The sequence below is a fragment of the Verruconis gallopava genome (genome assembly GCF_000836295.1).
Source record: "Verruconis gallopava strain CBS 43764 unplaced genomic scaffold supercont1.7, whole genome shotgun sequence".
In the NCBI taxonomy this organism is placed as follows: Eukaryota; Fungi; Ascomycota; class Dothideomycetes; order Venturiales; family Sympoventuriaceae; genus Verruconis; species Verruconis gallopava.
Window position 1 is genome coordinate 283681 of NW_015622143.1, and position 20567 is coordinate 304247.

At 50.1% G+C, this 20567-nt stretch overlaps 9 protein-coding genes across 10 annotated transcripts; 6 read left to right on the forward strand and 3 right to left on the reverse strand.

Annotated features, from left to right (window-relative positions):
- Nucleotides 1-900: 900 nt before the first annotated feature.
- PV09_02742 (uncharacterized protein) lies at nt 901-1757 on the reverse strand (the record flags this gene model as incomplete). The annotated part of the gene is made up of 2 exons (XM_016355833.1): nt 901-1503; nt 1551-1757. The coding sequence occupies 2 exons, from the start codon at nt 1755-1757 to the stop codon at nt 901-903; spliced, it is 810 nt and encodes a 269-aa protein (XP_016216139.1).
- A 1623-nt stretch (nt 1758-3380) lies between these two features.
- Nucleotides 3381-5584, forward strand: PV09_02743 (uncharacterized protein). The gene is made up of 3 exons (XM_016355834.1): nt 3381-3799; nt 3851-3955; nt 4015-5584. Exons 1-3 carry the CDS (start codon nt 3611-3613, stop codon nt 4939-4941), a joined length of 1221 nt encoding a protein of 406 aa, XP_016216140.1. The 5' UTR covers nt 3381-3610; the 3' UTR covers nt 4942-5584.
- Nucleotides 5585-6558: 974 nt separating this feature from the next.
- Nucleotides 6559-8237, reverse strand: PV09_02744. Of its 2 annotated transcripts, XM_016355836.1 has the most exons (3): nt 7910-8237; nt 7731-7862; nt 6559-7664 (listed from the first exon to the last, which is right to left on the reverse strand). In XM_016355836.1, the coding sequence occupies exons 1-3, from the start codon at nt 8111-8113 to the stop codon at nt 7335-7337; spliced, it is 666 nt and encodes a 221-aa protein (XP_016216142.1). In that variant the 5' UTR covers nt 8114-8237; the 3' UTR covers nt 6559-7334. The 2 variants fall into 2 exon arrangements, with proteins under 2 accessions (XP_016216142.1, XP_016216141.1); XM_016355835.1 differs by having other exon boundaries at nt 6559-7862.
- A 213-nt stretch (nt 8238-8450) lies between these two features.
- Nucleotides 8451-9619, forward strand: PV09_02745 (uncharacterized protein; the record flags this gene model as incomplete). Its single annotated transcript, XM_016355837.1, has 2 exons — nt 8451-8684; nt 8741-9619. The coding sequence occupies 2 exons, from the start codon at nt 8451-8453 to the stop codon at nt 9617-9619; spliced, it is 1113 nt and encodes a 370-aa protein (XP_016216143.1).
- A 352-nt stretch (nt 9620-9971) lies between these two features.
- PV09_02746 (uncharacterized protein) lies at nt 9972-10739 on the forward strand (the record flags this gene model as incomplete). Its single annotated transcript, XM_016355838.1, has 1 exon — nt 9972-10739. The coding sequence occupies one exon, from the start codon at nt 9972-9974 to the stop codon at nt 10737-10739; it is 768 nt and encodes a 255-aa protein (XP_016216144.1).
- A 1823-nt stretch (nt 10740-12562) lies between these two features.
- On the forward strand, nt 12563-14985 carry PV09_02747 (uncharacterized protein). Its single transcript, XM_016355839.1, has 4 exons — nt 12563-13131; nt 13218-13434; nt 13493-14026; nt 14087-14985. The coding sequence occupies exons 1-4, from the start codon at nt 12949-12951 to the stop codon at nt 14422-14424; spliced, it is 1272 nt and encodes a 423-aa protein (XP_016216145.1). The 5' UTR covers nt 12563-12948; the 3' UTR covers nt 14425-14985.
- Nucleotides 14986-15055: 70 nt separating this feature from the next.
- On the forward strand, nt 15056-17141 carry PV09_02748 (uncharacterized protein). Its single transcript, XM_016355840.1, has 6 exons — nt 15056-15493; nt 15551-15569; nt 15629-15802; nt 16034-16120; nt 16176-16281; nt 16333-17141. The coding sequence occupies exons 1-6, from the start codon at nt 15473-15475 to the stop codon at nt 16955-16957; spliced, it is 1032 nt and encodes a 343-aa protein (XP_016216146.1). The 5' UTR covers nt 15056-15472; the 3' UTR covers nt 16958-17141.
- Nucleotides 17142-18444: 1303 nt separating this feature from the next.
- PV09_02749 (uncharacterized protein) lies at nt 18445-19933 on the forward strand. Its single transcript, XM_016355841.1, has 2 exons — nt 18445-19166; nt 19216-19933. The coding sequence occupies exons 1-2, from the start codon at nt 18756-18758 to the stop codon at nt 19237-19239; spliced, it is 435 nt and encodes a 144-aa protein (XP_016216147.1). The 5' UTR covers nt 18445-18755; the 3' UTR covers nt 19240-19933.
- PV09_02750 (uncharacterized protein) lies at nt 19129-20531 on the reverse strand. The gene is made up of 2 exons (XM_016355842.1): nt 20131-20531; nt 19129-20080 (listed from the first exon to the last, which is right to left on the reverse strand). The coding sequence occupies exons 1-2, from the start codon at nt 20417-20419 to the stop codon at nt 19365-19367; spliced, it is 1005 nt and encodes a 334-aa protein (XP_016216148.1). The 5' UTR covers nt 20420-20531; the 3' UTR covers nt 19129-19364.
- Nucleotides 20532-20567: the final 36 nt, after the last annotated feature.

Consider the following 20567-nt stretch of genomic DNA (forward strand, 5'->3'; position numbering starts at 1 on the left):
TTTCCTCCTTCGTTACCAGCCAAGATGTCTCACAATCAACTTGAGGGAGTTGATGGAACACAGCGAATGTCAAAGTTCTGAACGAATGCTGTAAAGGGTGTTCGCCCGAAGAATTACGCGAAGTCGCTTGATGAAGAGAATTAGACTGCCTCTCATTCGATGACGAACTTCGCTGTTCTCAGCACCGGGCGAAATATACTCCGCATGTGAACAACGAGAAATGACCGAGCCGTTGGGTCTGTAGGACTAAGATAACACTAAGCACGTTCCAAATTCCCCTCATTCCCCGGTGATTTACTGATTTCTAGTGCTGGGGGAAGCTTGGGCCGCCGTCGGGATTATGCACATCGTCTAATTTATTACAGCCGTGCTTGCGCCTCTTAGAAACAAAAGAGCATCTTCCCGCCACCCTTATTTTGCCTGTGATGATCTGCGTTTGTTTGCTTGTGTCAGGTACAGCCTTTCGTAGCTGAATGGTTTAGTTGCCTGATAGAGTCACATGAGTGGAAGACAACGTCTACCAGCACTTCCTTTTGCTGCAGCATTTACGACGCTCTATACGAGCCGATGTAGAGCATCTGTTTGAGTTCAATCTCACTGATACGCACAGATGTTGGATTCTAGCGGTCTCGCGCCCTTTGCTATATATAATGGCTAAGAACACACATTCTGCTGCAACCTTCATGTTGATTCATGTGACTCGTGATCCAACTCTGGAACCACACGATGGCGTTACATAGCTGCGACGAGAAATTGTATCCCTTCGTTCTGGGTTTCATTTCAAAAGCTGAGAAAGCTCCGGCAAAAAGCTAACCAAGAATAAGCATCTCACCGTAATGCGAAGAGCCAGAGGTAAGCTCTACAAAACTAAGCATACATATTGTGTGTCGAAGACAACACTCATAGCTTTGGTCTGGGCACATCAGGCCAGGAGAACCTAATGTTATCTTTCTTCAAACCTTCCACGACGACATCAATCCCTCCAGCTCGGATCATGAAATCTAGCCTGTGGTCACGATATTCTCGCTTGAAGTTTGATGGTCTTTTGAATGCATTCCCAGACGGCATCAGCTTCATCCCGGCTTTGGCTTCGTCAAATGTTTGGCGTACAGATGGTCTTGACCTCACACGTTCAAGCCATTGATAAAGACTAGACGCCTTGCTTGGTCCCAAACCGCTACTGATACTTGAAGCAAGAAGAGGTGCGACGCATATATCTGCATACCCGAATTGAGAACCAGAGAAGTATGGCGATGATCCAAGACGTGTAGTGAGCCAGTCTTGCAGGATTTTCGCGACACTTTGAGCATTCTTGATGATAGTCTGGGCTCGCTCTCCTTCTGCTCGCTTGAACATGTGGATTTCACCCAAAGCCCACATTATTGCCTCATATTGCGAGAGAACGACATGCCCAGTCAGCCTCGCCTGAGCCTTTTGAGCAGGGTCATTTGGAAAAAAAGTGGGCGATGGCCATTTATCCTCAATGTACTCCAATATTACAGGCTATCATAGTGTTAACGCAAGCATTTAGCACGTCTGCGTATACTCACCGTCTCAAACAAAGCGATTTCGCCATCAATAAAAGTAGGCACTTCTAGTCTTGGGTTTGCGCCTTTAAAGGCGCTTGCCGGGAGACCTGTCTTTGAGTCGTTGGGAAGAGAGGTGCTAAATGCGACACCTTTCTCACGGAGAGCAATCTTCACTGATTGTGCATAGGGGGAAACTGGATGCTCGTATACGAGGACTTTCGATGACATCGTTATTGTAGTGTAGACAAAATTGGTCCGTACTCAAGCTGTATGGTGTGAATTTGAATCCCCACACTTGACAGATAGTTTTATGATGCTAAGAAGCGCCTTCAAAACATGGAAGTGCTCCTTTAGAAGTTGATAAGTTTTGGGGCTGGCTTCGGTCTGAGCCGATCTCCCCGCAGAAATTCATTCTCCTCGGTACTACCAAAAGCGGGCAGCAAAAGCACGACGTAAACATAGTCTTCAGTCGCCCGTACGGCAGATGAACAGATCGCACTTGGGGATGTGTCTGGCCTCTTCAAAGATCTTAATCTGGATCAGCAGGAGGAGAAAAGCGATCAGCTTGTGGGTCGTATGCTCCGGACGGCTGCCGGGAGTGATGTGAGCAGACGCTTCCTTGGCCAGTGTGTTTGGAGCGGTGCATCACCGATCTCACAATCGACAACTTTACAATACTTTAACGCCTCAATAAATGTTTCCAACTTGGTCCTGTCCCTAGTCAAGCCATTACGTTCGATAATTTGGCGTTCGGCCTGGCTCGCGGAACAAGACATGTGTCCCGTACATGTATCTAGTCATGACCCACAGCCTTGCTTCCCCATCGACTCCACACGGTTGCGCAATGGAAACTGTTCGCAATCGGATCCGGCCACAGAACCTCGGACGCAATGACTGCTGATCACGTCCGTGACAGCTGTCAATGCATCGACGCGGTGTTTCGTTTCTGTCCCTTTTCGTCGGCAGATGAAGGATTGACGCTTTGCTTTCCCGGTTCACGAAAGTGATGAGCAAAACCTCTGACTAGCCCCCTGTTTGCAAAGAGGAAAGCAGATACAGAGTGGTATCAGCGGCCGACACGAATCCACGATATGCACTCGCACTATTTAGGTGGCAGGACGCTTTACGAGAGCACGCTTCTCCTGATCGCTTGCTGGGAGCTGACGAGGAAGACGCCGGTAGCCCCTGTCTTCTTTCTCACACGCATTTCCTGTCCCGCCCAGGCACTGCTGTCGCGTGCGTCCTACCCTTGATCGCGCTCGCGTGTGCGGCGTTCAATTCTTATGCTCTGAAGAGTTCCTAGAATAATGCACGGTGAACGCAGCCATGGAGTGCTGTCGGCCAAATAGTCTGGATCAGCGCCTCGACTCTCCAAAAGCGGCGGACTTTGGCCGCCAGCCGCCCAAACCTAGAGCAAAGTCGCCGATCTGCAATACATCACCAAATTGTCATACGAAATCTGCTTGCTGCAACATCATTTCTGCGTTCGTTGACGGTTCTATCAAGTAAAGTAAAAGAAAATACAGACGGCAGCATGAAAACAGTCGAAATATGTCTCGCTCTTCGTTGGTTTCCAAAGCTGTGTGGAGGGACATTTCGAGCCCACGTGCAGAATTCCCATGATTCCGGGATGCGAAGGATAAAATTCTTGTCAGGGGCATGTGTCAGATCCTAGTGCACAATCACCACCCAGGCTTGGATTTAAACCCATGTGCCTGCAGCGGGTAACTAGTTCGCTGGAACAACGGTGTGAGTGTAGCCATTGGTCTCTAACTCCTTTGGGCACGATGGCCGAAAGCGAGGCTCGAAAGCGACGAGGTCATCACCCGGCCTTCCTGTGTCGACTGGCCTGTACCTCCATACTTAGCTAGAATATGGTGTGGGTATTTGTGAAACTCGACTTTCCTTCTTCGCCTTCGCTCAGTTCCAGGCTGCGATCCTTAGCCGTCGCAGAAGCTTGATATTTGATCAATTCCGTGTACTCACTTTGGATGTTCGACTGATCTTGGTTCTCTTTTCAGCTTCACACCTCACGCTCACTCGTTCAGTCCAATGTGAAAGCATTGTGGAGCTTGGACAAGATGTTGGACATGATGCACGAAAAAAGACAGCTGGGCGGTGTTTTGGGAGCTGCCCACAGCACTTCGACGATTGTTGTGAACGCTGTGTTTCTGGGACTCGCATGGTTCGCGGTTCTTCTGCGCGTGTACACGCGTGTTAGACTGGTCCGAGTCTTCTATATGGAGGATTGGCTCATGGTTTTATCATGCGTATGTTCAGGTGGAATTCGCGCGTTTGGATGCTGGAACTAATACGTTCAGATGTTCTTCACTGTCTACTGTGCTGCAGTCATTAGGCAATCGCAGGTCGTAGCCGTCGGAGCAGGCAAGCTACTCACAATCAATCAGACCATGGACGCAACTGAGGTATACCAGCTTCTGTGTTTTAGTACGTCTTTTATTTTAGTTGTGCTAACATCATATAGCTCCTCATTATTTCTGAGACCTTCTACATCTGGTGTGTCTTGGTTCTTAAATTGTCCGTCGGTCTGTTCTACCTGCGGCTCTCCGTAGAACGCTGGCAAAAACTCGTGGTTTATTTCCTGATGGCCATTTCCACCTCCTTCAGCATCGGACTCTTCTTCTTTGAGGTCTTTCAGTGCGGCTATTTCACGAGTATGCTTGAGTTCGTCCTCAAAAAGGCCGCGGACGAATGCGTGTCAGGTTATACGATCGAAGCCATGACATACACCCATGCGGCAATCACGGCATTTACAGACTGGGTCTTCGTTATTTTACCTTTCTTCATTTTGAAGAGTTCTAAAATGCAGACCAAGGAGAAGATCGTCGTTGGGTCACTAATGGCCTTCGCCTCCGTCAGTGGTATTGCGGCAGTCATTCGCTTCAAGTACGTTCCGGGCATTGCTGTCACACAAGAAACCTTCTTCTCGAGCGTTACCGACATTGCAATTTGGTCCTGCATCGAACCTGGCATTGGTATAACTGCAGGTAGCTTCATCTGTTTGCGACCCTTGTTCAGGAAACCATTGCAAGCTGCCTCTCGCGCCATCGGTTATATGTCTAGCGGCTCGCAGAAGCGAAACGGCTATGTTCACGAACTCACCTCAACGAGCACCTCGCACCTTCGAGAGCCAGTCGCGTACCAGAAGCGGGACTCACGCGACTTGGAAACCGCTTTTGATGCTGACAATACTCCTCCAAACTGGCCCTTTCCAGCTACCACAGCGTCAAATGACATGAACCACAGCGAGAGACAATTACGACAAGTACTTGATACTCGTCAAGTTAGACGCAAGAGCTCCCTTGGATTCCCAATTGGAGGTTATAGCTCCAATAAAACAACACCTGACCGAATTCGCGAAGCCTGGATCGATGATTCTGACTCCCGATGACACATTTCATATAGTGTCATACGTTGGATAGTTTTTGGGGTCCGAGACTATAGAACGAGACTTTGTTCACTTAGTCTGGTGCTTCAACGGCCCCCCGCAGAAGTGCTGGCCACTTCTTCAGGAGCACCACGGAGCCTAATCTGTGACATACAGACATGCTCAAGTGTTTTTAACGTATGCACATCTATCTCATGATTTCTAGACTAATGAACAACGGACCGCGATATTCGGAGACACTTCTCAGGCCCTTTGCCTATCTTGAGGACAAGGCGTAACAGAGAACTGGTTTGGCAGAATTTAGGAATGATTCAATCAGGACTCGACTACAAGTGAATGGGCTGGTACTCGCCGTGGCCCGCCGGACTTGGTTGAAACAAGTGCACACAAAATATCTTTGTTGTTGATGTGCAGAATGGGTGCTGAAACCAGCAACATATGTACGGAGCCACGCATGTGATATACCTCACTGTACAACCACCTTGTTATCACACATCAAATCCGCGAAGAGATGAGCAACTCCAAATCGCGGGTGAATAAAATGTACCATGGAATTACACAAAAGCGAAAGTATCACTCATCAGTTGAGCGGCCGCCTCCGAATAGGTTCTCGTAAAGATCAAACTTCAAATATAATGTAAATTTAACATTTGTCTTTATAGCGCAACGTTGTGAACTATCTACCTATAGTATGTTAAACGGTCTGCGGTTCCCGTGGTCGCCGCTGGGGTTCCGCACACCCCTACGCTTGTCCTTGTCTCATACCCAGCTTGAATCCATCGCCGAAGGGGACATATGTCCGTCGCCGGAATCATGATACGCGTTCGCATGCATGCTCCGTGCTTTCTAGAAAATCCGCCATGATGGAAACACAAGGATCGGTGGTCGCCGACTGTTGGAATTTCGTGCAGCGTAGCAGCCTGTCGATACGCCACTTCGTGCAAGGTCTTTTCCTGTCGCATGCGCGGCGATGCCTCTGGATTGCATCGTAGATATGTACCTCGAATGTGAACTACGTAGAGATGTACTCGAAATTCAACCGTCTTCGTCTTAATTCATCATTTGTCTACAATCGCACTGTGTCGAAATCCCAGCCTGTGTTTCGTTCGTGAGCTTTGCATGTCAAAGGGGATAACCTAGTGATCCCGCGCACGTTGGATCATCGGGAAACCGGGTAGTTTTGGTCCCAAGACCTACGTGACACTGAGGTGCGCGGCTTGTCATGATCTGCATGGGGAGCAGGTTGTCAATGTAACGATGGTATCGTGAGCTGTGCGCAAGTCTAGAGAAGTGCAAATTTATTAAATGGATACCTGCCGACGGAGTTTGCCGACAGCCCAAAGTGGAGAGACTTTGTTTACTTGCAAGTCTTGTACCCCTTGATGCTGATCGAATTTCATGTGAGATGTAACTGATGGCTCAAACATGTAAAGTGGGAGTTTGTTCAGGGTAATGGACAGAAACGCAGAAACAACCGCCAGATTGTGTCGCGTGCGACGTATGGCAAGGCTATTCTGGAGCTCGTACTATCGATTTAATTCTAGACGCAAGAAGCGGTAATTATACACATGCGACGCTAATCCTTTGGTGCATGAATTGCGTCTCCGGCTAAATGGGGATTCGATGTGAATGAAGTCTTGGAGTTATCGTCGATATCGTCGATCTCAACACAATGCAAATCATTGCTATTTTTTTCCAACCCTAAGCTATCTTCTCTGGAGATTTCAATGCAGGACAAGCCTTGTCAAGACATAGGCTAACTTTTCAAAGCAATGGCGTATGTCAAGAATGTGGTGAGGAACAATAATGAGAATGACTATTTCATCGCTTTCGTGGTCATTAACAATACGTATCCCAAGTCATAACTGTCACATTCTCTTTATGCAAACATTCCAGGAAATTGTACGTATAATTAGCTGAAAAAAAATCAGTCGATATTGCCATTTTTTAGACCTTATTTGGCTCGTGTTCGGCATAAGCAACGCCCTCAGCCGCAGTAACGGGTTATATGCTTCTGCGCAGGTCATGCGGCATACAGTTCGATGCCAGCATGGCCCTCGCATGATACCCGTGAGATAAGGAGAACCTGTGTACAGTGTTGATCCGTGGAATCGTTTCACAGGATAATTCGCGTAGCAAAGGATGGCTTGAAATGCTTCCATACGGGATTGTTGTAATGTGACAGTGTTCGCGGTGAATGACGTCGCTGTAGCAATGTGTTCTCATTGCTTCTTGCCACCGCGGGAGACTGCACTCGAACAAAGCCCTGTCCCGATTCCGTATTGCCGCTCTGGTTCTATCACCCAGTCACCGAATGAAGGTGATGTGAAGGCTAGAAATATAGCCTAGTTGGAGGTTGAAGCTGTTCCATTAGTTTTGCTGAATCCCGTGTTTTTTCATCCCCATTTCGTCTTCAGGTCACCAGAACTCTTAACTTGCATCTTCTCATCAGCAGCAAGTTCTTGTGCCTTCCTCATTTCCTCTGGCAATACTCTTCTATCCAAACTGCAGCGTAAGCGCCTTCTCCCGTTCACTTTTCGGCCATTTCCCAAATCATCATCGTACCGATCATAGTACAGAGCCCATTTGAGCCCATCCTCTCGCTCCTCCTCTTCAACAGCGACCCAGCCTTCCCATCCTTCTAGAATGATACCGCTCTCATCCTCTGTCCAGTCCCATGGCCCGACAATGTGTTGAATGGACTGTGTTCGGTTCCCGTACCGAAGCTCCAGAGTGTCTTTGTTAACATATATCCAGTTAAGCATTGGAGGATCTACGGAGATAGTACTGACAAGGCCACGCTCGCGAGGGTTTCGGTCATCGTCGGGGTACATGATGAAAAATCCTGTGAATGGGTGAGGTGGAGGTGCGTTTTTCAGCGGAAGCGGTTCCCCAGTTTCTTCATGCTTAGGTGCAAGCCAGACCTGTAAGACTTAGAAGAGTCGGAAACAAGAAGAATCTCAGAGCGTACCTTGTCATGCTTCAACACTACAGCATATCCGTTGATATCATCGTTATCGCAATAACAGTCCATGAAGAATTTGATCATTCGTGTCTGGTTGGCGGCTTCTTTATTTTGTTCCTTTTGATGATGTACGCCTTCGGCCACACCCGTCACCACCGGAACACCCGTAATAACTCCACCATAAAAGACACCTAGCCCAAGCCAAGCCATGTTGTTCCGTTGATATTCGTGAAACAGAATTTCACCTTTTACAAGGTTAGCAGGATAGCAGGTGTATCTCGAAAGTCCTGCTGGAAACAGAGCAGCAAGGCATTGAGGCGATGCAATCGACGTCATGATCGTCACTGACTCGCGTAAATTACAGGCTAGAGTCGCGTTTAGTGTTTTTCCTGAATAAGTGCTTTTATTTACAACGAAGTCATCAAAATCGCCATAAATAATGCATTGATCTTTCTACTTCAACCAGTGTAATATCGTAAAAAGCATTTGATGGAATATCTGAACCACACTTAGAGCGCCGATATCAGCGACTTTTGCCAATTAGACGATGAAAAGGTGCTTATCGATCCGAACATGTATCCCACCGCCGGCTCCAAGAAAGACAGGAATTCATCAGAAGCGGTATTATGCTATCCAATCATCTGGAGCACCTGTGGTAGAAGTATTTAACAGCAGGGTAAAATGGATGCAGAAGGAAAGGGCGGCGAAGGACGTTGTGACAAGTAGAAAGGTTGACTATCTGCGAGACGAAGTTGCGTTTCGGTTATGCGAACGCTTGCTGGTATGTGCCTAGGAAATGATCGTATACCTTGTGGTCGCAGTTGTAACGATTCATAGGACATCCAGCGGCACTTTCCAAACGTCCTCGACCTCGGAGCCAATGCTTGCAACATTGCTCGCATCCTCACACTACCCGACCCAGACCCGAATTCCTCAAAGCCCGTTCACGCACCTCTTAAGAATCGCATCGGCAGTCTCGTATGCGCTGATAGCTCGCCAACTCTGCTATATCGTGACGAAAACGAACCGTTCAACAAAGAGATACCCATCATTCGGCAGCTCCTTGACTCGGACGAGACGCTTCCGTTTGAGCCGAATACTTTCGATGCTGTACTCAGCTCACTAAGTCTTCATTGGATCAACGATCTGCCATCTGTACTGACGCAGATCAACCACATTTTGAAGCCAGACAGCCCATTCTTAGGCGTCATGCTTGGAGGAGATACTTTATATGAGCTACGGACTTCTCTCCAGCTTGCAGAATTGGATCGACGAGGCGGCGTGTCAACCCACACGTCTCCTTTAGCAGACGTACGAGATGTTGGCGGGCTTCTGCAAAGAGCCAATTTCCAATTGCTCACAGTCGACGTTGACGATATCATAATCGACTATCCTGACATGTTTGCTCTGATGCAGGATCTACAGGCCATGGGAGAGTCAAACGCTGTTCTGGGCAGAGAGACTAGCGGCATCCGACGAGATGTGCTCGCAGCTGGTAATGCTATATACAAGCAATTGCACGGAAATGATGACGGCACAATCCCTGCGACCTTCAGGTTGATATACATGATAGGATGGAAGCATTCGCCTACTCAGGCGAAGCCTCTGGAAAGAGGAACAGGCATGTTCAGCATCAAGGATATATTGGAGAAGCAGGGTGGAAATATCAACTTTGGAGACGGAAACGGAGACGGAAACGGCAATGATAAATCCTGAATAGTGGTGATTAGGCGTGCAACTCTATAAACAACAAATACACGACTACCGCGTGGTCATCAATTGATTGCAAGAGGCCCATCCGGATAGGCGAGACGTTTCATTCGAACCCCAGTATTTTCCGCCGGAACTACTCCGCACAAATGACCTCGTATGAGGTAAGCAATACTGTCGTCGGCAGACGACTTCTGCCTCCGGTGAAGCTGACAAATTTGCCTCAACCTTGATATCTTTAATCCAAACGTACAGCTGAAAGCTTCATTCCGAGAAACAGTTGCGAAAACTAGAAGCGGAAGGCGTGCTTAATCGCAGGCGACGAATTCGGTCTAGCGAAAATCCGCCACCTGTCAATATGGCGACAAAATACACTTTGTTATATCATCCGGGCACACCTGGTCGTGGCGAGTTTATCCGCCTTGCGCTGGAAGCCGCTCAAGTGCCGTACTCAGATCCAGCCAACGCGTCCAAGGAAGGGGCCAAAGAAGTCTACTCCCTCCTTGGCGAGAACGTCACTTATGATGCGGAGGGCAACCCACCGCCGTTTGCACCCCCAATGATGAAGATCGCCGGGGCTGGGAAGAAAGGCGGAGATCTATTGCTATCGCAGACGCCAAATATCCTTCTTTACCTTGGACCCAAGCTTGGTTTGTCCGGAGAGGACGAAGCCGATGTTTTCTTCGTAAATGAGCTTACACTGACAGCGCTTGATCTGTGCAACGAGACACACGACACACACCATCCAATTGCTGTGATGAAATATTACGAGGAGCAGAAAGAAGAGGCTCTCAGGAGGTCGAAGGACTTCCGCGAATCACGCATCCCCAAATTTCTTGGCTACTTCGAGAGGACACTGAAGGGCAACAAAGCTGGAACGGGCAAATACCTTGTCGGTAGCAAGCTGACGTATGCGGATACAACACTTTGGCACGTGGTGGATGGTTTGTATTTTGCGTTCCCGAAGGAGATGGAAGCAAGGAAGGCAGATTTTCCGGTTGTTCTGCAGGACTTTTATGAGGGACTTAAAGAGGAAACAGGAATCAAGGCGTACCTGGCTAGTGGCCGCAGAATGAAGTTCTCAATGTGTATGTTCAGGCACTACCCCGAACTGGATAGGCAGTGAGAGGTTTTGCGAATATGCCACATGGTAGGATGTCTTCAACAGGCAAGCTGATGTAACCAGGAGAATATAACTCAATCTTGAAACAAGTTCGGGCAGTGGCATGAATCTAGCACCCCCTCTCTTCGATGTCTGAGCCAAGCTGCTACGGCAAAATGTCTGAGAGGAGGCCATCTGGTACTGGGGGGTGGTCCGTGTCCTGTTAGTGCACATATCACGCTGCATTTAATGCGCGCAGGCCGTGATTAAGGTTTCAAGGCCAACATCTGAGCGCGTTAAGCATGTTACAAAATCTTTTGAGCCGATTCTAGGCGAGAACTGCGCTATCCCCTTTGAAGGATGGGCTGTAAAGATCGCAACAACCTTGTCTCAGAAGATTCTGGTCGATCAATGCGATCACACCAACCCCACAATTTTGGTGGTAGAGGAACGTGGTTGCGATGGAGGCCATTACAGGATTCGCCATTGAGGCAAGGGATGCTAGGCGCTAGAAAAATTTGGCAAGGCAATTCTTCGGAAGTGACGCGAGGCAATACAACATCGCCATGTTGGGGTAAATCGCTAATGGCAGGTTGTAGCATGGGCTGTGCACAAACATATCCCTAAAAGCAGGAACAGGCGTATACCGAGCCGCGGCATCCCCGTGGGAGTGGTAAGATGGTGTGAAAAATTCTGCTGTAGCGGTCCACCCGGTTTTAGGTACGCCGTGGTTCGGAGTCGGATTCCGAGGAGCAGAGCTGCGTGTCAACGGCCCGACTATGCGGCTCATGGAAGGTCGCCTCGAAGCAGGTGAGGCCAAATCATTGGCTCGCTCTTCTTTTGCCTTATGCAAGAGATGGTAGACGCGTTGCGCGAAGAGTTCTTTCGCTACGGAACGCATGTTGCAGTGTAGCGGCAACCAGAGGCTTAGCCCAGATCATGTGACGAACTAGCGCACCACAATGCGGAGTCGACGATCCAAGCTCAACGGCAACCGAAGCCGGTTTCGCACGGCGCGCTACCGCGGTTCCATACGTCCAGAGGATGAAAAGCAGAGCATAGAGGGTTTATTCGAGAAGGCGACTCCAAGTCCCGAGCCAGCGGAAGCTTGCGGGAGAGACGAGCGCTTATGCAGCTGTTAACCGCGATTGACGAGGCAGCGCTACAGCTCCTCGGAAAAGCAGAAGAATGGCGGACTAGGGCTCCTGCACGTTTGTCACGCTATTCTCCGCAAGGTAAGAAGTTCCGGATGCCCTGCTGGCAGCAGCATGGTCAATGTTCCAAGCTCACCTGCTGACCACCAGCCAACCAGTAATGCGCTTTGCTTTCTGCGTGTGCGTTGCCCGTTCGTCAAGCGAGATCGCCAGAGCACCAGCACTGCTGTCGTTGAGCAAGAGAAGAGCGGACGAAGCGCCCTCGACGTAAGAGCAAGAGCGCGTGTGGACGTGTGTGAAAGTGCGGCGTTTGGTGCCAGTGTGTCTCGTGGCAGACGAGAGACGTGCCGAGCATTTTCGCAATATCCACCGGTGCCACACCAGCAACAGTCGACATGCAGACCAGCCGTGAAATAGGCACAGTTGCGCAGTACAGAGTACAAGCTTCCAAGAGAGGGGCCGGGGAAAGCGGCGGTAGCGAGGCCTGGGAAAATTCTGCTGGCTGATGCTGCTGCCGTTGGCTCACAGTGCAAGGCCGGCTCCCGCTCGCGGGTCGCAGGAAATCCAGCAAAGCGCAAATCAGAACCATTGGCTCGCTGCCATCCAGACTGCTGGCGTCAACTGTCAAAAGTCGATCGTTGTTCGCGATGCACGGTGGTCGGCGTGGCTCGTCGTTGGGACGGCATTTTTCTGTGGTCAGCACCCCACCGTCCACACAAAATGCGCCCAGCGGCCCTGTTCCCGCTGGCGTTCCGTGACGTTCTTAAATCTCTTTTGTCGGTGCCCGCGCGCTCCTTTGTTCGGCCCATTTCTATTACTCAACCGGTTACCTACGATTTTCTCTGCCCGCTATTCAGACGACCTTATCGCTCTCAATTATCAAAACAGCCCACAAACCCCTTCATTCCTGTGCGCCCGGCATTCCGGGGCGAATTAATTTTTACCGCGCGCCAAAATACCTCTTGCAGGACAATTGCGCTCGGGCGGTTTGCACCGCGTCAGCGCAGTTCTGGGGGGGCTTCCGCGACATCCTCCTACCACGAGGGGGTCTACCTGTCAGGAGTGGGTACCTGCAGCAGATGGGAGATAGAGAAGCTACCAAAGGCATGACTTCTCCGACTGTGCCCAAGGCGGAGGAACATGGAGAACACTCGTCCGGCTCCGTTGACTCGACCCCGGAGGCAGAGCCTGTAGAGCAAGAGACTCCCCAAACTCAGGAGCCCGGTCAGCAGCAGCAGAAGAGAAAAGGAGGACGTAAGCCGGTAAGCGCACGCCAGTGTGTGTTCGCTGCGAGCGACGCGAACACATTGATGCCGTGAGTCGAAAGGCTGACGAGAACGTGCGACAGATATACGCGACCTCTGAAGAACGCAAGCAGCGCAACAGGCAGGCGCAAGCCGCGTTTCGAGAGCGACGGACAGAATACATCAAGCAGCTAGAGAGCACCATAAAAATACATGAGGAGAACCTGCAGAACCTGCAGCAGAGCCACAGGAGCGCTGCCGACGAGTGTCTGATGCTGCGATATAAGAACTCGCTACTTGAGCGGATACTGTTGGAGAAAGGTGAATAGCCGTTGTCCGGAAATGACGCCACCCTCTTGTGCTGACCATTGCTGCGCAGGAATCGACGTTCAAGCAGAACTACGTGCAAAGGGCGGTAGCCCGAACCTAGGGCCGATCAGACCACCGGTCTCTGCAGCACCGCTGACGCAGCCTATTCAACGCTATGCAGTCAACAAGTACGCGCAAAACCGCAGATCGTTAGGCAGCGTGCCAAAGGCCGGTTCGCCGACACAACCCACGAACATTTCTCCAAACATTCAGCCTACTCCTACATCACGGATCTCCTCTCCGGCCATCTCGACACACCGATCACCAAACTTCCTTCCGCAACCTAATGGGCCTATATCTCCGGCATTTGGCCCGGGTGGACAACAGCAGATACGTCCACAACCACAGCAGCTCCGGCCTCAATTCAATCCACCACCACCTCGGCCTCAGCTAGCCACAACAGGATATCCGTCGAGCGCGTCTACGATCAACAGTGCTGCATCTGGCGCTTCAGCCGCGTCAAACTCAGGACCGAATGCAAATCATGCGCAGAATTCAAACAGCTTCTACACTTCCCCATTTCAAGCCCATTATGATCAGCTAGGTCAGTCTCCTTTGTGACGATGACGTGAGGTTCAACGAGGTTGCTAACTCAAAGCTGCAGAACAAGAGTACGAACAAGCGGACGACATGTATGAGGATCAAGATTCGAACGATCAGTCAGCAGGCGCAGGCGCCTACCCAAATAGTTTCGCAATGCCTGGTCCCAACATGCCACAATCGCACCCTTCGGCGAACCAAACACCACAGATGTCCACCAACGGACATCATCCACTACAGCCTCAGCCAACACAACATACAGATGCCACTGCTCAATTCGGCGGCGCCGCGATGAACACAGGCTACGATCCGTATGACCCAATGCTCGACGCCGACCCGTTTGGATTGTCTGCAAGCATGCATTTCCCAACTCAGTTTTCCTTTGACACTACTTCAAGATGAGTCGTTTGGTACGGACGTCTTCATCAGCACAAGATTGTTGATATCCCACCCCAATTGTTTGGTCTAGATTTTCGGTATCTTCAGTTCGATACCCACGTCCACGGCGTTCCCGACAGAAGAGGTGCATGCTTTTCGTGCCTTTTGTTCGGGCAAAACAAAACAACCATCAGTAACGCATCTTAATGAGACGATGAATGTTCGCGAAGGCAACAGACTCAATGTGTTGTTGACTATCATGCCGGGAAGGCTTGAATGAACTTTCTGAAGGCGGCCAATGCTTGCGTTGTAATTGCGTTATCTGACCGTTGAAAAAAGCTTCATGTTGTTGCACACCTCGATACCTCACCGCGCACTCGTGTCCATAAGTATTTGATTGCGCGACCCCTGGGATATATCTTTGCACAATCTTAACGTATTGTGAGCAAATGCAAGAAATCAAACGTGATGAAGTGAATCATTGATAGCCTGTTGTTACGGATGACATCTCAAAGTTCCGGATCTCCGACGTGTACTTCGTACCAAAAAACGCCAGTGTCTCCAGCGCGTATAAGTGGGCTTGAGTGGGCTTCGGTACCTCAGATTAGTGTACCTGCTGCAAGGCTGCATGTACCTAGGTCAGAACATCGCACAACCAGAGTCCGTGATACAGATCAAAAGTTGTATTATGAAAGCATTGAGCATTCACTCTGCTAGATATTTACGCGCTTATAAAGGAGAACATGCGATCAATCGACAGCTCGAGAATGCGAGGAGTTGAGTGAAACTTTGGGTGATGTTAGTCGTGTGCATAGGTCGAGACCGTTCGCCCACAGTGACATCAAAATTAAAGCTGCAGGCTTGGCGCCCATTTTCGGGTGTCAACCCTCGCCCGTCGACACTCCAAAACCGTCACCACAACATCCTCCCTTCAGAACATTGCCATCTCTACGGGAGTTCTGATCCTATCTGAACTAGGGTCGACTCTCGATCCTTCTCATCTTTCGTCTTCGGATTGAGCGTCTAGAGGCAGTCGCGCGGGAGCGCTGACAAACAAATTCCTGGTTCCACCATGGCCAGCATCGCATCAAAGGTTTGTTTCCATTGATCGTCATCGCGGCTTCTGTTTGATGCTAACAAGGCGCTGCAGAACCTCTACGAGTTGCTCGGTATGCAATTGTATCTACTTCGGGGCCATTTGGGATGAAATACTGATACGAACGTGTAGGCAACGACCCTGAGCTTGACCCGGACCGCGAGCCAGAGCCTCCTACGAGAGCCATCGACAAGCCTTTGCCACGCTCTGGCAAGCGCGACACCGGCCCCCAACCCCCCGCTGAGCCAGCCAACCGTAGAGGCGGTCGTGGTGGTGCACGCAACAATGCCACCGGCAACGAACGAGGTATGGCGATAACTAGCTCCACTCGTGCTACAGAGTTTCGGCGCAAGCATAACCCCCCCAATGGCCATGAGAACCAAGACAGCATACAGGCCATGTCAACGTCAATAGTTCTTGAGATGGTGCTGCTGTCGAGTAGTTTGATCACGAAGGCGGGCTCTTGGAAGACACTTCTGTGGCAATTTCACAATCTGTTTCGATTTTTTCTGTCTTTTTGCTAACCTAGGACCATAGCATTCAATGATCGCGATGCAGGAAGCGCTCAGAACCGCTCTCGTGGCCCAGACGACAGTGTTCGTCGTCCTGACCGCGCTCCTCGCAGTACGAAGCAATTCAACACTCTTTCAACTGATACTTCTGACTAATACATCCATAGACTCTGAGTACCGCGGACGCGGCCGTGGCGGGCCAGGTGGACGTGGCCGTGGTGGCAGGAGAGGAAGTGCTGGCAACATGGACCGCCATGACAAGAGCGGCATTGCGTTAGTAATGTCGAACTTTTAGTGTTGTGATTAGACTAATCAGGTACCTAGTGAGCACCCTAAGCAGGCGGCTCATGGTTGGGGTGGACCAACCGGCCCCGACGAACTTGCTGACGAGAAGGCTGGCGAGGCTATCGCCAGAGCCGAGGAGAGCGAGGGCTTTGACACGAGCGTGCCACCACCGGTTGGTGCCGATGGTGAGACTCTAGGTGAGGAGCCAGCTGAGCCAGAAGGTCCAAAATCAAAGAGCTACGAGGAGTATCTGGCCGAGCAGGCCGAGAAGAAACTCAATCTGGGCAGCAACTTGCAGACTCGCAAGCCAAATGAGGGCACTAACAAGAAGTTCCCTGAGGGCAAGGCATACACTCGCGATGAGGATGACTACATTGCCGGCAGTGGTGGCAAGGCGACTCGTTTCCGTGAGAAGAAGGAAAAGGTTGCCGTGGACATGAGTGACGTCGATCCACGCAGCTACCTTGCTGAGGGCGATCGTCAGGCTTCTCGAGGTGGCAGAGGCCGTGGCCGTGGCGATCGTGGCAGCGATCGCAGCCGTGGCGGCTTCCGCGGCGATCGTGGCAGCGATCGTTCTCGAGGCGAATTTAGAGGTCGCGGCGGCCGTGGCCCCGCTCCACCTCGCGCTGATGACAACAAGGCGTTCCCATCTCTTGGCGCTTAAGCACTATTCAAACCTATCTTCATGGCGTCCAAACGTGTCGCACTGTAGCAGCGTTGCGACTGTTCATCCAAAAGCAAGGGCAAAATGGCAGGCTAATGGTCTCATTTTCGGGCCAGATTTCTTATAGTTCAATCAGAACCGACCAATAGTAACTCGTTTTTGAAACGTAACAGAACTTCCGTAACTTTTTCTCGAGGGTTGATTCTCTTTCGTTTTCGATCTTGAACATTGTCCTCTATGCTAACCCTTTATTGAGCAAATGGATGAAAGCAGTCTACAAAGCGTGAAACCATGGCCGGAAACGGAGATATGTCTTATGAGCATTGAAGTATCTTTCAACGTTCATGTTGGACTTGTTAAGTCTCATCGTGGCTTCCTTTCAGGCTGTATTTAGAAGGAGGGGAGATGAGAGAGCGTCGAAGGGATCCAATTTGACCATTGATAATAAGGAAACTTACCAGAGAATCAGTCATCTACGTGACATCTGTTGTAGTTGCCATCCTTGCCAGTAACGGCGCTATCGTATCACGGATTGAAGCTCGTCTCAAAAGCACACGCGTTACCACGAACAGAAAGCCTGAATCATGTACTGTTTCCCGACCACAAGCACTTAATTTGTGTGACGGAGAAGAAGCACTCTATGCATCTAATTGTGCTAGACGGAGAGTTGACTCGCAGGAGATAAAAGGTTATGCTTTGCTCCCACTTGCAGTTGTCACATTTGACAATAAGCTGTCTTGACGGATCGTCCGCGCGTCACTCTAATACTCGACGCAAAGATTGAAGATGAGCTTTGTCGAGGAGGGACATTTGCGATTCGACCAAAGGGATACAGTTAGATACCAAATCAAAAAGTTCGTGCTCACGAATGGCAAGTCTATTTATCAAAAGGGTTGTGACGTACTTCTTGAGCGAATTTGCGTGGCATGATGTCAAAATATGACGACTGCACAATCCTTCTTGGCAGCCGACCCGCCCGTCACAACGTGAAGAATCGATTGTTACGCTCAAAGGCTTGCGACTGTTCGGAATAAATTGGTGCAGAAGAGTACTGAGTTGGGGAACGTTCCGACTACTTAAAGGCATAAATCTTTGTGTAGCTAAGGACCTGCTTGGGCAACTGCTCATCCACCAAACAAACTCTAAAAGATATGTTTACAAATTCCTGTTTCACTCGCTCGAGAAACACATTGTATCTCGCTGACTGGAGGAATTCGTTCAGCAGATGCATACTTGATGTGGGTATGAGATCTGCACAGTGGAAGCCAATTGGAATTAAATCTCCACATTTCAGAAGTTGAAACTGTAAACAAGTTGAAAAAGGACTGCTGTTGCAGACGTCCTTCTAGGCGAAGGGGTTTCAAGAATGTCTCTTCATCGCCTTATCAAACTTACCAAGCGACTTGCCCGACATCCACAGCCTTGCTTTGTTCAAGAGAACCACGCGAATTCGAAATACATATCGATATTTGATAAGCACGGCACTAGTCAACAGGGGTTGTAGTCTATAACCGGAATTCATTAGCAATGGAAAAAGAAGGCCTTCGGTTGGCTGTTTCTCCGCATACTGCCTATGACACAATTCAATCGCCTACTAGATCCGGTCGCGAGGGGCATTACCCGACAACCACTTGCGCGGAAACATTTCCCTGCCAGCATTCTGTTTTTGTCATCAGCTGTCTCGCCAGCTTAAAGGACAATCCGAAGAAGAATTCGTACAAGCCCCCCGACCTCAGGTCACAAATCGAAGACCGGAAGCCTGGTTCAAGTCTCGCAGCCGTAAGCCTAAGGCCGAACGATGGCAGCTTCCCGATACGCCTCCGAATATCCTGCAAATCTGCCCTTTGAGGAGCGATACCGCAAATTCATCGAGGAGTTCTACCAGGTTTCGGACACCCCGTCTGCGCACGATCAATATGTTGCCCGTTTCGCACCAAATGCTCGCCTCGTGATGGCAAGCAAAGTGGCTGTTGGCGCTGAGGAGATTCTAGCGCTTAGAAGAGCCTTGTGGGAAAAGGTTAACACACGATCACACAGACCGTTGAAAGTTTTTCCTTTCGGAGCAAACTCGGATGAAGTGATGATCTATGGCACTGTCGAGTACGGATTCAAGGATGGTCGAAATGGAGGACTTGAGTGGGCTGCCAAGGGAAAGCTGGGCGTGGATGAGACGGGAAAGGTAGTGTGGAGAGACTACCAAGTATATATGGTGAGAATGTTGCGCTTTGATGGTAAATAGTCATTGACAGTATCAACAGGACACTGCCGCGCAGAATAAATAGACGCAAAAAAGCAATTCGCTGTTCAACTCAATGCAAGGCAAAGTCATGGCTACACCACACGGGGCCCTTCTATACCAGCTGACACAATGTGGAAACATACCCTCCTTTTGGATCTTGACATAACATCATACATCACCGACCCATCTCAGCAACGCACCATTCAACACACTTGCCAAAGCCCAAAGTGCAGCCCATCCCGCAGAGCCGAGCTTATCGCTCCCTTCGAGAGTTTTCCATGTCTTGATCCACGTTGCGAAAAATACGCTTGCCGCTAGCACAATTGTCCTCTTGATCATGACTTTCGTCCCGCTCTTCCAACCCCACACATTGAAGCTGAGATGCTCTGTCAAGCTCGCAGTCTCTGGGTCAAAGGCCTCGATCTTGACATCTCCCGGGCTGGGCTGAGCGCCGGTGCTGGGCGCAAAGAGCAGAATCTTGGCTGTCCAACCAAGAGGGAAGAACGTGATTACCAGAGCAGGAAGCTGCGAATTATGCGCTACCTCGAAGGTTCGTACGCCGTCGAAGTTGGCAGCTAAGTAGACAGGGAGCCAGCTATTGTAGCTCACGTACAAGATGACGCCGTACACGGAGGCCGCGAAAAGTGTCACTAGGATGCTCAGGGTGAAGTTCTGGACAATAGAACGGTTTGCTAGAGAGCCTCGAGGTGCCTTGGAGCTATGCGCGGGGATGCGGGATCGGAGGAGGGTGAAGGGAAGGGCAGCGCTCACGACATCTGCGAGGAGGGCGACAAGGCATGTTTGCTGCGAGATGGAATAGAATGTTGTGATGAGAAAATAGTACGGAAGGCGCGTTTGAAAGGCAAGCGAGGCCATATCGTAGTCTGAGAACCTCTTAGTTCTAGTCCGTTCAAAATTTGCAACAAGGACTCACCATCAAATCCAGCAAGCCATCCTATCGCTAGCTCTGCGACCCTGAGAGCTGGGAAGATGAGGTAGTCCGTTTCGTCGTTGGAGTGCTTGCTCACGCTCGAAAGTTCGCCGCGCGTCAGAGGATAGACCAGAGACTGGAACAAAATGTAGCTTGTTGAGAAGCTGATCAGCGTCACGAGTAGTAGCTGAACAGGCGCCTGTATCTTCGTTGTCGCCTTGGATCGCGCTGCAGGTTCGAGAGGGACCGCGCCAGTCACGCGAGGCGCCGTCTTCCGTGGTGTGCTTGGCATCGCGTATGTGCGAGGTGACGCGAAGCAGTGTTCTGGTCTCGAAGTATACACGGAGAATTCGTGAAGATAGCTAGGATCTGAGAAGCGATCGGTACAAACTCGCGGTTCAAGGTTTGCCAACTAACAACATTCCGACGTCATTTGTTGT

What these genes read in the sequence shown, in the direction of transcription:
- PV09_02743 (XM_016355834.1), top strand. Translation starts at nt 3,611, where the DNA reads ATGTTGGACATGATGCACGAAAAAAGACAGCTGGGCGGTGTTTTGGGA. An exon ending in GGCTCATGGTTTTATCATGC is followed by an intron (nt 3,800 to 3,850) that starts GTATGTTCAGGT and finishes TAATACGTTCAG; the next exon opens with ATGTTCTTCACTGTCTACTG. An exon ending in AGACCATGGACGCAACTGAG is followed by an intron (nt 3,956 to 4,014) that starts GTATACCAGCTT and finishes AACATCATATAG; the next exon opens with CTCCTCATTATTTCTGAGAC.
- PV09_02744 (XM_016355835.1), bottom strand. Translation starts at nt 8,113, where the DNA reads ATGGCTTGGCTTGGGCTAGGTGTCTTTTATGGTGGAGTTATTACGGGT. An exon ending in TAGTGTTGAAGCATGACAAG is followed by an intron (nt 7,863 to 7,909) that starts GTACGCTCTGAG and finishes TAAGTCTTACAG; the next exon opens with GTCTGGCTTGCACCTAAGCA.
- PV09_02747 (XM_016355839.1), top strand. Translation starts at nt 12,949, where the DNA reads ATGGGAGATAGAGAAGCTACCAAAGGCATGACTTCTCCGACTGTGCCC. An exon ending in GAAAAGGAGGACGTAAGCCG is followed by an intron (nt 13,132 to 13,217) that starts GTAAGCGCACGC and finishes AACGTGCGACAG; the next exon opens with ATATACGCGACCTCTGAAGA. An exon ending in GCGGATACTGTTGGAGAAAG is followed by an intron (nt 13,435 to 13,492) that starts GTGAATAGCCGT and finishes ATTGCTGCGCAG; the next exon opens with GAATCGACGTTCAAGCAGAA.
- PV09_02748 (XM_016355840.1), top strand. Translation starts at nt 15,473, where the DNA reads ATGGCCAGCATCGCATCAAAG. An exon ending in TGCCACCGGCAACGAACGAG is followed by an intron (nt 15,803 to 16,033) that starts GTATGGCGATAA and finishes CTAGGACCATAG; the next exon opens with CATTCAATGATCGCGATGCA. An exon ending in TCCTGACCGCGCTCCTCGCA is followed by an intron (nt 16,121 to 16,175) that starts GTACGAAGCAAT and finishes ATACATCCATAG; the next exon opens with ACTCTGAGTACCGCGGACGC.
- PV09_02749 (XM_016355841.1), top strand. Translation starts at nt 18,756, where the DNA reads ATGGCAGCTTCCCGATACGCCTCCGAATATCCTGCAAATCTGCCCTTT. An exon ending in GAGACTACCAAGTATATATG is followed by an intron (nt 19,167 to 19,215) that starts GTGAGAATGTTG and finishes CAGTATCAACAG; the next exon opens with GACACTGCCGCGCAGAATAA.
- PV09_02750 (XM_016355842.1), bottom strand. Translation starts at nt 20,419, where the DNA reads ATGCCAAGCACACCACGGAAGACGGCGCCTCGCGTGACTGGCGCGGTC. An exon ending in ATGGCTTGCTGGATTTGATG is followed by an intron (nt 20,081 to 20,130) that starts GTGAGTCCTTGT and finishes AGAGGTTCTCAG; the next exon opens with ACTACGATATGGCCTCGCTT.